This window comes from Lipotes vexillifer, unplaced genomic scaffold (genome assembly GCF_000442215.2).
Source record: "Lipotes vexillifer unplaced genomic scaffold, Lipotes_vexillifer_v1.1 scaffold1783, whole genome shotgun sequence".
Lineage (NCBI taxonomy): Eukaryota > Metazoa > Chordata > Mammalia > Artiodactyla > Lipotidae > Lipotes > Lipotes vexillifer.
The window spans coordinates 751,459-767,218 of record NW_006777435.1 but is presented as its reverse complement, the minus strand read 5'-3'; the positions used below and the strand labels follow the sequence as shown (position 1 = coordinate 767,218).

General features: G+C 54.8%; 1 protein-coding gene across 2 annotated transcripts in view; it reads right to left on the bottom strand.

Moving 5' to 3' along the window:
- Nucleotides 1–309: 309 nt before the first annotated feature.
- SMARCB1 (SWI/SNF related BAF chromatin remodeling complex subunit B1) overlaps nt 310–15,760 on the bottom strand; it is a 26,918-nt gene continuing 11,467 nt past the window's right edge. For both annotated transcript variants that reach the window (XM_007451021.1, XM_007451022.1), the window contains exons 6-9: nt 14,294–14,460; nt 6,915–7,105; nt 977–1,108; nt 310–641 (exon numbers count right to left, since the gene is read on the bottom strand). In XM_007451021.1, coding sequence (XP_007451083.1) covers nt 602–641; nt 977–1,108; nt 6,915–7,105; nt 14,294–14,460 — 530 coding nt within the window. In that variant the 3' untranslated portion in view covers nt 310–601. The remainder of the gene's footprint in view (nt 642–976; nt 1,109–6,914; nt 7,106–14,293; nt 14,461–15,760) is intronic.

Genomic DNA, 15,760 nt, shown 5'->3' with positions numbered 1-15,760 from the left:
CTCCAAGGACCAGAGAAGTATGCTCCTGGCTGGGGGCGGGGCTGTGGCTGATAGGGCAAGCAGCCCTGCCTGCTGAGCCTCACCACCTTCTCATCCCTCTGGGACTGCAAGGACTTGCTGAGCACAGGTGGGTGGGATGCCGGGGCCAAGGGGAATCAAAACTGCTCTGAGTCAGGGCCTTGCAGGGCTGAGAATAGAGCCACGGTCCTGCTAAGGCCCAGCTGGGGACATGAGGCAGAGGAGGGTGAAGGTCCTGCCCGCAGCCTCGACCACATGTGCTCTCCCCCATTCTTGTTTTTATGCTACCACTTTGAAGAAACGGAACAGGACCTGTAGCCTTTTATTTAAAAAATGTTGCTTGCCCTGCCTGGGGCTCCTATACAAAAACAAAACACAACCCAAAGTGAGGCTTCTTCCTGACCAGAGACGGGTGGTAGGGACTGGAGCTCAGCAAAAGGAATGTGTGCCCTGGGGTGGATGACCAGGAGGCCCCTGCCCCATGCTCCTCAGGATGGCCGGGCTGCCCCCTCCTTGCCAGAAGATGGGGGGGAGACGGTCCAATCTTCCAGATGCTCCGTGGGAGCCAAGCACCACTGGGTGGTTACCAGGCCGGGGCAGTGTTGGCCAGACGCCTCATCCGCCTGCAGGAGGGGAGAGGGCGGTGACCCTGGGCAGCTGCCCCTCCACCAGGGATCTCTAGGGCAGCCAGGGGAAGGGGCAGAGACAGGATGTGGTAGGTGGGATCCCCAGCCCCTCCCTCAGCCTTGGCCTGTCTGCTACTTGGGGCCCTGATGCTGCCCTCTGTCCCACCCACCTCCCCAGGGGCCCTGAAACCTGCTCTATGCTGTGGTCAGACCGACCCAAGGGCTACTCCTGTCCCCTGCAGGACTAGACTAGGACTCATCATCCAGGGTCCTGCTGGGTCTCGGGAAAGGCGACGGCCCTGTCCTGCCTGGAAATGGGGCTGGGGAGTCACCTTGTGTTCCTGTCCTGGTCGCGGATCTTCTTCTCCATCTCAGCGTCTGTGAGGGTCTCCAGCAGCGGGCACCACTGGTCAGCGTCGCCTGTGTTCCGGATGGCAATCTCCACTGTGGGCAGGGGGTTCTCACTGGAAGATGGGAGGAAGTAGACAGTTCACAGAGCAGGAGCCAGAGAGGCCCCAGAAAGCGCTGTTCACGCCCCACGGGCAGCTGGAACGCTGGAGCCTGGTGTCTGTGCCTGGCCCCCAACAAGGCGGTGGGGGTGCTGCGGCCCAGTGGACACCACGACAGCGACTCCAGGTCTGCATGCTGGGGAAGGGTCCATAGGGCAGCGTTGCAGGGCCAGCTGTTCCCACTGCACCTGTGGGGAGGGGGAGGGCCATCCACCTCACTCAGCGTCCACGAAAAAGGAAACCAAAGGAGTCTACCCAGGAGTCCAGATGCCACTCACTGAAGGCCACTGCCCCTGATGGTCCCACACACGGCTCCTCAGCCCGTCATGGGGCCCAGAACCCACGACCTCTGACTTCTCCACCTTGGGGTCCCTCAGAAACGTCTCCGACTCCAGCTGAGGGCCATCTGCACACCCTCTGGCTAAGTGGACTCAGCGGTGTGGGGGGGTGGTCAGCCTCAGCGAGGCCACCAAGGCTGGGGGTGCCTGGCCGAGCTGCCGCCTCTGCCAGGAGGGCCAAGCCCAGGCTGCCTGGTGAGCCTCAGCACAGCCCGAGCCCTGCCCCCATCTACCTGGAGCCCTGTAGAGTCAGCTCTGGAGGAGGGAGAGCAAGGGAGCCCCAGGGGGGTGCCCGGTGGATGATGGCACAGAAAAAAACGGGCCCCTGGCCTTGGTCTAAACACCTCATCTCGAAAATGGGGACAATGTCCTTGCTGTGAGGGATTTCAGAGGATCACTATTACTAAACATCCAACGTACATCCACTATGTGAGGGCCGGGTGCCACTCCCACAGCCCCCCGAGCCCGTACCGAGGGGCTGCCCAGCATGACTGCAGAGCCCCCGCCCACCCCCCTCATGCTGCTCCTCGGCCTGGAGTCTCAGGGACCGGAGGCGCACGGGGTACAGCCCAGGGCTGCCCTGCTCCCCTGCAGAAGTGGGGCTCATCTCTTGCTGCCCCAGCTTGGCCCGTGGGGTCCATGCCCATGAGGCCCGGAGCTGGAGCTGGTGCTGGTGACTCAGAGGCCTGTGGCTGGGCCGCCCCTCCTCGGCTGCTCCTGACAGCTGCTCCCCAGCCGGGTGGCGGTTTGGCAATCCCAAAACCAGCCAGCCACAGACCCAAACATCATTCCTCACCTCAAGGGCTCCCAGCCACCTTCCTCAGGAAGGGGAAACATGAAAGTCGCCAAGCCCACGCGGAGGGGAGCCAAACATGTTTTCCTCTTAAACAAGAGCTGGAGCATGGGTCCTGGAGGCCCCTGTGTTTACCTCCCTGTGGCTCTGGGAAGATTCCACCCCAGGGGGTTTGTTCTAAAATAAGAACTGCTTGAACCAGGCACGGAAGGATGGGCCTGGAGCCAGCAGGCCCCATAGGTGTTGCAGGAGACATGCGGGCAGAGAGCCACCCTGACGCCCTCAGAATCCCCTCTGAGGGGATTGTGCTTCCCGGGCCTCAAGGCCACCTGGGACGCTGATGTTCCCACTACCTGCAGTGTCCAGGCAGGGAGGCCATGGCTGAGGAGGCAGAGGACCTGGACATTCATCTTCGATGTGACCTCACTTTTATGGCCTCACGAGGTACGAGAGGCCAGCTGAGAAGCATGACTGTGCCCACTTGGTAGATGAGAACATGGCTGCGATGGTGAGCAACCTGCCCACAGCTCCTCAGCTGGGAGGAGGGGGCAAAACTCGACGTTGCCCTCCTGTTTATGATCAACTAACTTTGGATAAGGGGCCAAACCCACTCAACGGGGACAGAGCAGTCTTTCCAACAAATGGTGCTGGGACAGGAGCCTGGATCAGGCCACCGTTTCTTAGGTATGACACCAAAAGCACAAGCAACAAAAGAAAAAATAGATAAACTGGACATCATCAAAATTTAAAACTTTTGTGGGACTTCCCTGGCGATCCAGTGGTTTAGACTTCGCCTTCCAATGCAGTGGGTGCAGGTTCAATCCCTGGTCGGGGAGCTGAGATCCCACGTGCCTCTCGCCAAAAAACCAAAACAAAACAGAAGCAATATTGTAACAAATTCAATAAAGACGTTAAAACAATGGTCCACATCAAAAAAAAAAGAATTTTAACTTTTGTGCCTGAAATGACACTGTCACGAAAGTGAAATATAAACCCACAAAAAGAGAGAGAATATTTGCAAATCATGTATGTGATAAGGGACCTGTAGCTAGGATATATAATGAACTCTTACAACTAAATAATGAAACACCAAATAACCCAATTAAAACACAAAGGACTTGAATAACTTTTTGTCTAAAGAAGATATACACACGTCCAACAGCACATGAAAATACGCGCAACACCATCAGCCATTGGGAAATGCAAATCAAACCACACGGAGATGCCACTAGCGTGGCTAGGATCAAAGTCAGATGACAAAGGCTGGCGAGGATGTGGAGAAAATGGAGCCCTTGCTCTGCTGGAGAGAATGTAAAATGGCGCAGCTGCTTTGAAAACATGTCTAGTGGTTCCTCCAAACGCGAAACAGAGCTACCACGTGACTCAGCAATTCCACCCCTAGGTACATACCCAAGAGAACTGAAAATAGGTGTTCAAAAAAAAATACTGTGCACAAATGTTCACGGCAGCACTACTCTTAACAGCCAAAAGTTAATAAAACCCAAATGACCATCAACTGATGACTGGATAAATAAAGTATGGTCTGTCTATATGATGGAATATTATTCAGCCACAAAAAGGAATGAAGTTCTGATACAGGCTCCACATGGACGAACCCTGAAAACATTATGCTAAGAAGCTGGCCACAAAAAACCATATGTTATATGATTCTATTTACGTTAAGTATTCAGAACAGGCATATCTACAGACGGGAAGTAGATCAGCGGTTGCCCAGGACTGTGGAACTGTGCAAACACACAAAAACTCACTGAGTCGACACTCTAGGTGGTGAACGAAAACAAGATGGCCTGCCCGGCCGTGGGGCCAGCGCAGGGGCTGGAGCCCCAGGACTAACCTCTTCTGGTGGCTCTGGTCAGCCAGTCCACAACGACCCTGGTGCCTCCCAACCCTGAGGCTGTTCCAGGGACAATGCCTCTATCCCCCACCAGGCACAGCTGCCAGGTTCTCTGACCCTTTGCCTGTCTCCAGCTTCCTCCAGCCGCTCCTGCCCTGGCCACCCGCTGCCCCCTCCCTGGCCCACACCCTCTGGCCTCGGTGGCCAGGCACTCGCACCTCCTCTGCTGGACAGCGCACTGGTTCTCCCCTGTGTCCCCAGCCAGGGCGCAGGGCTGGCCTGGAGGAGGTAGAGGAACTCTGCAGGATGCCACCCCCCTCATAGTCTCGGTGACCATCTGACACCCTCACACCCTCTGCCCAGCCCTCCCCTGGGGAGCCCTGCCCCCTCATCACTGTCTCTATCTCCATTCCACTGGCTCCAGGACATCTATATGTCCTTCTGGTTCAGCTCTATCCTCTAGCAGCCACACGCCCGCGTCCCCGTCATGCTCACTGCTTGACTCTGCCCACAACAGGCTTGCCCAGCCTGCTGCCTGTTCTCCGCACTGGTACCCCAGCTCACTAGCCTGTGACTAGCCTGCTCCACTGTCGCTGAGGAGGGCACCGCGGCCAGACACCAGGCTGGGCTCAGTCTCGGGGAGACAGCCAGCACTGGCTCACAGGAATCCAGAGAGCTTCCAACAGGAGTGACAGGGCCCAGAGCTTAAAGTCCCCTTGAGGAGTCATGCGACTCAGCAGCTGCCAAGCTTCGCGTAGCAGAAACCAGGCCGGGGCTCCCAGTCCAGCTCTCTGTGGGCCAGGCAGGCCCTGGCCCTGGAGATGCAGCGAGCCCCTCTCCTTTCCCCAGGCAGAGGCTGGACAGCAGGGAAAGGCTGCTACTGGTCTCCCGGGGAGCTCCCGAGGTGTGGGGAGCGCACGGGGAGAACGCGGGGTGGGGTCAGGAGACAAAGTTCCAGGCCCCCTGCTAGCCACAGTCCTGCCCCTGGATGATAAAGCTGACCCACGCTCCCCTTCCTGTCCTGCCAGCTCTCCGAGCACCCCGCTGCCCAGCCCAGACCCAGTACACGCAAGCCCACGAAGCCTGGTGGGCTGGGGAAGTGCAGCAGCCCTCCTGACGCCAAAGGAGGCCTGTGGCCGCCTCCAGACCACCAGGCAGGCCACACCCACCCAGCTGGCTGGGCCAGGCTGCTGTGGAGGGGACATGCTTACCACAGTCCCCAGTGGGGTGGCCCTGCCTTTGATCCTGAGGATTTGAAAGCTGCATCCTCAGTACCAGAGTAATTCCCACCCACACAACAGAACGTGTTAACCAGCTGCTGAAATGGGAGCACTCCATCCAAGTCCTGACCTGCACCCCCCGGGGCCCCCGGGGGCCTGCTCTGGAGCTGCAGGTCGCACTTCCGACAGCCCGGAGCCCCGGGAATCAGAGCAGGAGGGATGCGGCCTCGTGTGTGGACACCCTCCAAGTCCCCCTGCTGCACACCAGTGAGATGTGGGCTCTGACTCAGCATTTGGGGATGAGGGACTCCCAGGACCTCAGGGTCGACTCTAGGAAGCAAGGCCACCCCAGACTGGCCCCAGGCCGGTCGGCCTCAGCTTGCATGCCGTCAGTGGACACACATCGCGACACCGTAAGCAGACCCCCCCATGGGATGCGGAGTGTGGGCCTGGACCCACATCTGTGGAGCAGGATCCCCAGTTAGCGGGGCTGCTGGAGGTCATGGGAGGCCACGCATGTTATGTCAGCCGGGACGCCCAGGGCCTGAGGCCCTGCGGGTGCTGGTCATTCCTTCTCTCTTGCTCAGAGCTACAGGAAAACTGAGAAGGCTACCTCCTGGGATTTCTGGGGGAACCAGCTGAGACACAGACTCATGCGCTCCCTTAGCTGTTCCGTCTCCGCAAGGCTCTTCATCTTTGCTCCTCTGCACCACCTTAAGGGGTGGTCCCTCAGTAATGGCCTCCAAATGTGGACAGTGACAGCTTGACGAGCAGAATAAATCCTAACATCCTATTTTGATGCAGAGATACTCAGCGCCGCCCCCGCTGGCACCCCATCCCGCCGAGGAAAAGGAGCTCAGGGGACAGGGCTGGATGTGACGAACAGTCCTGTTGGTGGGCGAGCTCTGCTATGTGGTTAACGCTCACCGACTCTGCCCCCGCCAGGCCTGCACGGCAGGGCCACCAGGAACAGGAAGGCCATATCTGTGTCATGAGGAGCCCCATCCCCCGGTCCACCCCCACCAGCACCCATGACACTGGACCAAATGCTACATTTACACTCCCTACCCCCGCCCTCAACCCCGTCCCCAGCAGCCTGAATGCTACTCCCTCTTCCACACCGGCACCCAGTATGGGTCCAGCCGGCGGGGGCGCCCACCACCTGCTCTCTGACTGAACAAGCAGCCTCTTGACTCCCCTCCAAGGAAGGCAGCATGGAGTAGCCCTTGTTTGAGATTCAGTGCCAGTCCATCAGACGACCCCGACCAAGGAAGGGTCTGGGTGAGTGCAGGGAGGAGGTGGTGTGTGAGGGCGGCAGGGGCTGTTGGCAGCAGAGTGGGTGAGGACAGAGGGGCAGACCCGCCACCTCCTTAGATCCTCCTCTGTGATGGGGCATGGGAGGAGCCAACAGAGGCCGTTGAGCCCGCAAAGCTGCTCTCGGCCAGACGGCATCGTGAGGCTCCAGAAAGTCCCAAAGGCATCACCACACACAGGGGGAAGCTTTGTCCCCAGAATGGTCTGCAGAAGGAGGAGGAGGCACCTGTCCAAGACCTACCTGAAGGCGTAGGTCTTCTGATGCCAGCTCAGCTGTCCCCGGATGCTGTATGCGATGGTGGTGACGAACTCCCCGCCCAGCCCCAGCTCGGAGCATAGCTTCAGGGCAAACTTCTCCGGCGAGTTCTCCTTCTCTGACATGTCCCACTCAAACTGGTCCACCAGGGAGATGTTTCCCACGTGGATGTTCAGCTGGGCCAGAACCAGGAACACGAGTCAGAGCAGGCAAAACTGCATCCCCCCTCCAGGCCCATGAGGAAGTGGGACGGCTGCCCTTATCCCTCTGGCTGCAACTCCCCATCCGCAAACGGGGCTGACCCCACAGACCTCCTGGGTGGCCAGAGACTGTGGTTCAGGGCCTGGCACTGTCACCCTCTAGGGAGGGCCCCAGGCACCTGAGTCCCGCCTTGCCCCTGTTCCCACCCCCTCGCTCCCTGCACTGGCCGGTACCCTCTTCTCTGCCCTTCTACCGCACCGCTCTGGACCTTTACAACGTGATAAACACTGGTCACTCATCAGATACTATCCCCGAGCCCTCACCTGAGCCAGCGTCTACCCCCCTACTCTGTCTCTTCACGGAACATGCCCCACTCTGAAATCATCTGCTATGTGCGCTCACAGACCCACAGCCCGCATGGCACAGGCAGGGCCTGGGCGGGTGGGGGTGGGGGGCGGCGGGAGCGGAGGCCATGCCGGCTCCTGCACCTCGCTCCCCAGAGGCATCTGTGAGACATGCCACCTGCAGCCACAGCCTGTGCCCCAGGAGCTCACCCTGACTTTTCACCCCACAGATGACCTGGGCCTGCTCTGAAATTGGGCATCAGCGACTCACAGGAAGGACAACTCGGGGTCTGGCGACATTCACTGGGCATCGTGTGGAGACCCCTCCCCCTGCTGTCCAGCCCTCTGCCAGCCAAGCAGGCCACGGTGCACCTGCCCCTTCATGCTACTGTCCCCAGGTGCTCAGCTGGGCTTTTAAGATTCGGATCGGGACTCGTCCATGCCTTCAGAGAAACGTGAGGTCCTACCACCTGACCTGTGCATGAAGTCCTGCACGTCTGGGCCCCCTGCACGGCACTCCACTCTGCAGCCAAGGCCCTGCCACTCCTGCCTCCAAGCCGCGCCCTTGCTGGGTGACCAAGCAGGTCTGCGGGTGAGAATCGGAAGAACCGGCCCTTCCCAGCAGGAACCATGTCTGTCTGGTGAGCCACGTCGGCACAACAGGACCAGAAAGCAAAGCAGCAGCAGGTAGCCCGTGGACACATCACACGGGACCAAACCGCCCTGCGCACCACTCAGCCTGGCCATCAGGGGTGCCACGCAGACCGGTGCCTGTTTGTGCACTGTGCCGACTGCTCATCAATGCTATCGTTTATTAAGAAATACATATTCCTGCCGACCCAGGAGGCGCACAGGGGACACACAGTGGGAAAAACAGACAGAGTCATCTTCATGGGTTGTCATCCAGTGCGGGGTTAAATACGTGAATGAGGGGACATCAGAGGTGTAGGTGCTGAGGGGAAGAGGGGGAGGGGCAGAAAGTGCAGTCAGCCGTTAGCCAGGAGCCCCAGGAAGGCCGCCTGGTGGAGGGGGCATTTTAGGAAGAACTGGACAAGCTGAGAGATAGCAGGGTGGGGCTCCCGGGGGAGGGTCTGGGCAGAGGAGAGCCTGAGGCCTCCACAGAGGATGCAGGAAGCTCACAGAGTGGGGACTGGGAGCCATCAGGGGGGTGGTGGGTGGTGAGGGGCGGCTGGACTGTGGTGCCAGGCCCCCCGAGCAGGCTCTCCAGCTTCAACCTGTATCACCCACATGCCATTCCCTCCCCCAGAAAGGGCCCACCAGCCCCCCAGAGTCTGACAGCTCCACCCTCAGCTGCACTGAGCCCCACGGCCCTGGAGGGCCAGGTGTCCTGGTCGCGGTGCCAGCCTAGGCTTTCGTTCCACCGCTCCGGGAGCACCTGTGAGTGGCCGCCCTGAGCTAAGGCACTGCTCTGTGAGGAGACATTGGTCAGATGTCATCCTTCACTGTGTCCCAGAAGCACCCGGCTCCTCTGGAGTCTGTGACACACGGAAAACCCTGGATGTGGCCATCAGCGTGCTCGCCTACCAGGTGGCATGCTCCCCCAAGGTCACAGTGCCCACGAGGCTCTGCCCCCCGAGCAGCAGGCCTTCCCTGACCAGCTGTGTCCGGCCCCAATGCTGGCAGGCCCTCACGACCCCAACCAGGCAGGACCCCGACCTGGGGATGGTCTCCCAGCAGCCTACCAGCTGACACTATCCCATGGGTGGGGATTATAGGTGGGTGTGAGGGCCTGAACGGACCCCACGGCTGAGTGCTGTCTAGTCACCAAGAAAGCCTCTGATCAGGGAGCAGGTGACGGTCCCAGGTGGATTTTCAACTGCCTGACAACTTTCTGTATGGCTGCCCACAAGCCCCATCAGGATAATAAAAAGATGACACTCAGTTACAAGAAAATGTCAGAGAAGCCAGCTGTCAGACTCACGAGGACCCTCCCTGTGGCTGATCCCGCCTATTTGGAACCATGCAGTTGGGTGTAGCCAACTCTGCAAGTCCACGTCCTCACCATGGTTACAGGACAAAGATGCAGCACAGAGCGGAGTAGGGACCACCCTCCAGGGGCCACAGGCTGCGCACAGGAACACAGGTGTTGGTCCCACAGCTGCACCCCACACATCCCCACCGCTTCTCTCCCAGGACATCCCCTTCTTTCTCACCCGTACCCTTTTTCTGCTAGTTGGCCATAATGAGAAACTGAAGCAGGTTAAGAAAAATAAATTCATATTTCTCTTAAAAGAAATTAACTAGCAAGGAGGTTGAATCAGTAATTAAAAACCTCCCTACAAAGAAAAGCCCTGGACCGGATGGCTTTACTGGTGAATCCTACCAAACGTTTAAAGAAGAACTAATACCAACCCTTATCAAATCCTGCCAAAAACAGGATGGACTTGAGGACACAGGGAGTGGGGAGGGTAAGCTGGGACAAAGTGAGAGAGTGGCACGGACTTATAAATACTACCACATGTAGATAGCTAGTAAGTGAGAGAGTGGCACGGACTTATAAATACTACCACATGTAAAATAGATAGCTAGTGGGAAGCAGCCGCATAGCACAGGGAGGTCAGCTCGTTGCTTTGTAACCATCCAGAGGGGTGGGAAGGAGACGCAAGAGGGAGGAGATTTGGGGATATATGTATATGTGTAGCTGATTCACTTCGTTATAAAGAAGAAACTCACACACCATTGTAAAGCAATTATACTCCAATAAAGATGTTAAAAAAAAAATCCTGCCAAAAAACTGAAGAGCAAGGAACACTTCATAACTCATTGCCTTGATACCAAAGCCAGGCAAAGATACTACTAGAAAGGAAAACTATAGACCAATACGTCTTACGAACATTGATATAAAAATCCTCAACAGACTTCCCTGGTGGCGCAGTGGTTAAGAATCCACCTGCCAATGCAGGAGACTTGGGTTCGAGCCCAGGTCCGGGAAGATCCCACATGCCGCAGAGCAACTAAGCCCATGCGCCACAACTACTGAGCCTGTGCTCTAGAGCCCAAGAGCCACAACTACTGAAGCCCGTGAACCCAGAGCCTATGCTCTGTAACAAAGAGAAGCCACCACAATGAGAAGCCCACACACCGCAATGAAAAGTAGCCCCCACTCGCTGCTACTAGAGAAAGCCCACACGCAGCAAGGAAGACCCAATGCAGCCAAAAATAAATTTAAAAAAATAAATTCAACAAAATACTAGCAAAACTGAATTCAACAGCACATTAGAAGAATTACACACCATTATAAATGATACAACATAAATAAATTATAAAAAGTGGAATCTATTCTGGCAATGCAGGGATGGCTCAATAAGAAAACCGATCAACGCAATAAACCACTTGAACAGAATGAAGGACAAAAACCATATGATCGGGGCTTCCCTGGTGGCGCAGTGGTTGGGAGTCCGCCTGCCGATGCAGGGGACATGGGTTCATGCCCCAGTCCAAGAAGATCCCACATGCCACAGAGCGGCTGGGCCCGTGAACCATGGCCACTGGGCTTGAGCGTCCAGAGCCTGTGCTCCAAAACGGGAGCGGCCACAACAGTGAGAGGCCTGCGTACCGCAAAAAAACAAACAAACAAACAAAAAAACCCCATATGATCATGTCAACAGATGCAGAAAAAAGCATTTGACAAAATTCAACATGCTTTCGTGGTAAAAGCACTCAATAAACTAAGTGGAAACTATGTCAACATAACAAAATTAATACACAAAAAAATCAATGTAAATATCACACTCAATGGTGAAAGAATGGTAACTTTTCCTCTAAGATCAGGAACTAGCCAAGGACACCCACTCTTGCCACTTTTATTCAACATAGCATTGGAATTTCTAGCCAGAGCAATTAGGCAAAAAAAAGAAATAGAAGGTACCCACTTGGAAAGGAAGAAGTAAAGTTATCTCTGTTCCCAGATGATATGATCTTATTTGTAGAACACCTTAAAGATTCTACCAAAAAACTATTAGAACTAATAAATGAATTCAGCAAAGTAAGAGGATACAAAGTCAACACACAAAAATCAGTTGCATTTCTACACACTAACAATGAACAATCTGAACTTAAGAAAAAAATTCCAATTACAATAGCATCAAATAGACTAAAATATTTAGAAATTAACTTAGCTAAGGAGATGAAAGACTTCTACAATGAAAACTATAAAACACACTGAAGGGACTTCCCTGGTGGCATAGTGCTTAAGAATCCACCTGCCAATGCAGGGGACACAGGTTCGAGCCCTGGTCTGGGAAGATCCCACATGCCACGGAGCAACTAAGCCCGTGTGCCACAACTACTGAGCCTGCACTCTAGAGCCCGTGAGACACAACTACTGAGCCCATGTGCTGCAACTACTGAAGCCCATGCACCTAGAGCCCGTGCTCCACAACAAAGAGAAGCCACCACAATGAGAAGCCCGTGCACCACAACAAAGAGTAGCCCCCATTCTCACAACTAGAGAAAGCCCGTGTGCAGCAGCAAAGACCCAAGGCAGCCAAAAATTAAATAAATAAATAAATAATTTAAAATTTTAAATTAATTAATTAATTTAAAAACATGCTGGGGCTTCCCTGGTGGCACAGTGGTTGAGAGTCCATCTGCCGATGCAGGGGACGTGGGTTCGTGCCCCAGTCCAGGAAGATCCCACATGCCGCGGAGAGGCTAGGCCTGTGAGCCATGGCCGCTGAGCCTGCACGTCTGGACCCTGTGCTCCACAACGGGAGAGGCCACAACAGTGAGAGGCCCGCATACCGCAAAAAAAACAAAACAAAACAAAAAAAACCACAAAAAACATGCTGAAATAAATTAAACACATAAATAGATGGAAAGACATCCCACGTTCATGGATTGGGAGACGATATTATAAAGATGTGAAGACTGCCCAAAGCAGTCTACAAATCCAATGTAATACCTATCAAAATCCCAACAATAGAGGGCTTCCCTGGTGGTGCAGTGGTTGAGAGTCCGCCTACCGATGCAGGGGACACGGGTTCGTGCCCCGGTCCGGGAGGATCCCGCGTGCCGTGGAGTGGCTAGGACCGTGAGCCATGGCTGCTGAGCTTGTGCGTCCGGAGCCTGTGCTCCGCAACGGGGAGGGTACAGTGGCAGGCCCATGTACCGCAAAAAAAAAAATCCCAACAATATTTTTGCAGAAATAGAAAAAAATCTATTTTAAAATTCATATGGAGGGACTTCCCTGGCAGATGAGTGGTTAACACTCTGTGCTTCCACTGCAGGGGGCCTGGGTTTGATCTCTGGTTGGGGAACTAAGATCCCACATGCACACAGTTCGGCCAAGAAAAAAAATTCATATGGAATCTAAGGACAAAGGACGTCCAGCCAAAACAATGATGAAAAAGAACAAAACTGGAAGACTCACACTTCCTAATTTCTAAACTTACTGCAAAGCTACAATAATCAAAACAGTGTGGTACTGACATAAAAACAGACAATAGACCAGTGGGACAGCCCAGAAATAAACCCTCAAGTATGTGGTCAAATGATTTTCAACAAAATTGACAATACCATTCAATGAGGAAAGGACAGTCTTTTCAAGAAATGGTTTTGAGAAAACAGGATATACATATGCAAAAAAACCGAAGTTGGACCCTTACCTAACACCATATGCAAAAATTAACTCAAAATGGATGGAACATATAAATGTAAGAGCTAAATCTATAAAACTCTTAGAAGAACACAGAGTGAAAGCTTTATGACATTGGATTTGGCAATGATTTCTCGCATATGCCACCAACGGCATACGCGATAAATGAAAAAACAGACAAATTGGACTTTACCAAAACAAAAAAATTCTATGCATCAAAGGGCACTATCAACAACATAAGAAGGCAACCCACAGAACAGAAGAAAATATTTGCAAATCACTTTATCTGAAAAGGGATTGGTATCTAGAAGACCCAGGGAACCGCTAAAGCTTAACAACAAAAGAACAAAAACCTGATTCAAAAACACAAAGGACTTAAGCAGCCTTAGAGGATAAACAAATGGCCAATAAACACATGAAAAGATATTCAAGGTCACTAATCCACAGGGAAATGGGCTTCCCTGGTGGCGCAGTGGTTGAGAGTCCACCTGCCTGATACAGGGGACTGGGGTTTGTGCCCCGGTCCGGGAAGATCCCACATGCCGCGGAGCGGCTCGGCCCGTGAGCCATGGCCACTGATCCGCAACAGGAGAGGCTGCAACAGTGAGAGGCCCGCGTAGGCCTGTGTACAGTAAAAAAAAAAAAAAAAAAAAAAAAAAACAGGGAAATGCAAATCAAAACCACAGTGAGATATCGCTTCATACCAAGCAGGCTCTGCAGCAGGCAGGCCTGGGCCCAAACCCCAGCTCTACCACTTCTCAGCAGGGCAGTTGGGGGTAGGTGGCCTCACCTCTTCACTTGTAACACAACATCTTCCCCCAGGATGGTGGGGGTTACTGAGACAGTATGGGGTGTGCTTGGCGCAGCCTGCCCACGGGAAGAGTGTGGCAGTGTGCTCATCTTACTGTAGCCTTCCCTGCTCTACCTGTCAGCTGGCATAACCTCCTTTGTACCACCCAGGCTCTGCTCCACACCTGGCAATGCCACAGCAGCACCCCAAATGCGCCCAGAATGTGATACCTTACTTAGAAGTCAGCCCACACCTTTCCTGGGATAAGCTGCCTGAAAGACAGCTTTCCAGAAGCCCTGTCCCACAGCATGAATCCCAGACAGGCTTCTGTTGAAGCCTCCATGTAGCTGCAGCACCCCATGACCCCCACCAGTACAAGGAAGGCCCTGGTGCAGGGCGGGGAACTGCCTACCTTGATAATGACACGCTGGTCTGACTGGTCCTCCAGGATGCTGTCTGTGGGGTAGGACTCGATCTGCTGTCTGATAGCGGAGGCGATGGCTGGTACGAACGTCAGTGGGTTCAAATCCAGGTCATCACAGAGAATTTCTGAAAACATCTCAGGGGTCATCAGCTTCTCTGAAATGAGGTGAGAAGTATGGATTGCTGGTGGACTGTAGGGCCTAATGTCACCGTGCTCAGCCCTGACCTCCCCCAGCCTGTCCTCCTCTGCCAACCCACCTGGATGAAGATGAGCATAAAGATGAGGATGATGGATCCTCCCAGACACGGTAAGGAGAGGAAGCACAAGATGAACACCCCCCTTCTGGCCCTCAATCCATACACACCACCCCCCCTACACCTCTGGAGGTGGTCGAGACCCTATGTGCTCCCCAACCCCAGGCTCTCCGCTCCCGGGCTTAGGACTGCACGGCTCCGTTAGTTCTAACCAGTGAGCTGTCTGGGGAGGGGGGAAGCAAAGGCACTTCAGAGCTGACATGCCACTTCCTCCCCTCTTCCAACCCAGGCAACCAGGGAAGCCCACGTGGAGACGCAGGGAGAAGATGGCCTCAGAGGAAACCAACGTTGCCAACACCCTGACTCGGACTTCCAGCCTCCAAAACTGGGAGGAGATAAAACCTGCTGTTATGTCCCCCAGGCTGTGGGACTTTGTCACCGTGGCCTGAGCTAACACAGGTTCCTTCCGGACAAGCCACTTGGGAGCCAGAATCCACTGGAAGACGGAGCAGGTGCATGTCTATCCACCACTTCCTCCACAGTGGAAATCCCTCAGAGATCATCTGGGGCTGCGTGTGGCTTTTTACAACACTCCACTGAGTTTCTGACTCTGTGGGCAGCACACGCACTCAACCAGGCAACAGTGTGGGGGTGGGTACGGATCCTGGATCCTAAAGATCCAGGCCTCAGGGGTGAGCTTCATGGGGACTGTCCACTACTGGCCGGACTACAGCAAGGTCCTGTGCAGTCAACTGTTTTCCCCAGAACTGCCCTTTCTCATAACCCAAACTTCAATGACCACGTGCCAAACTGGGATGAGCCACAGAGAAGGGAAAGCAAAGAGTGAATTCCCGGGTTTCCCTGGTGGCGCAGTGGTTTAAGAATCCGCCTGCCAGTGCAGGGGACACAGGTTCAAACCCTGGTCTGGGAGGATCCCACGTGCCGTGGAGCAACTAAGCCTTGTGCCACAACTACTGAGCATAAGCTCTAGAGCCCGTGAGCCAAAACTACTGAGCCTGTGTCCCACAACTACTGAAGCCCACATGCCTAGAGCCCGTGCTCCGCAATGAGAAGCCACCACAATGAGAAGCCCACACACTGCAACGAGAGTAGCCCCTGCTCTCTGCAACTAGAGAAAGCCCGCACACAACAAAGAAGGAAGGAAGGAAGGAAGGAAGGAAGGAAGGAAGGGAAGGAGGGA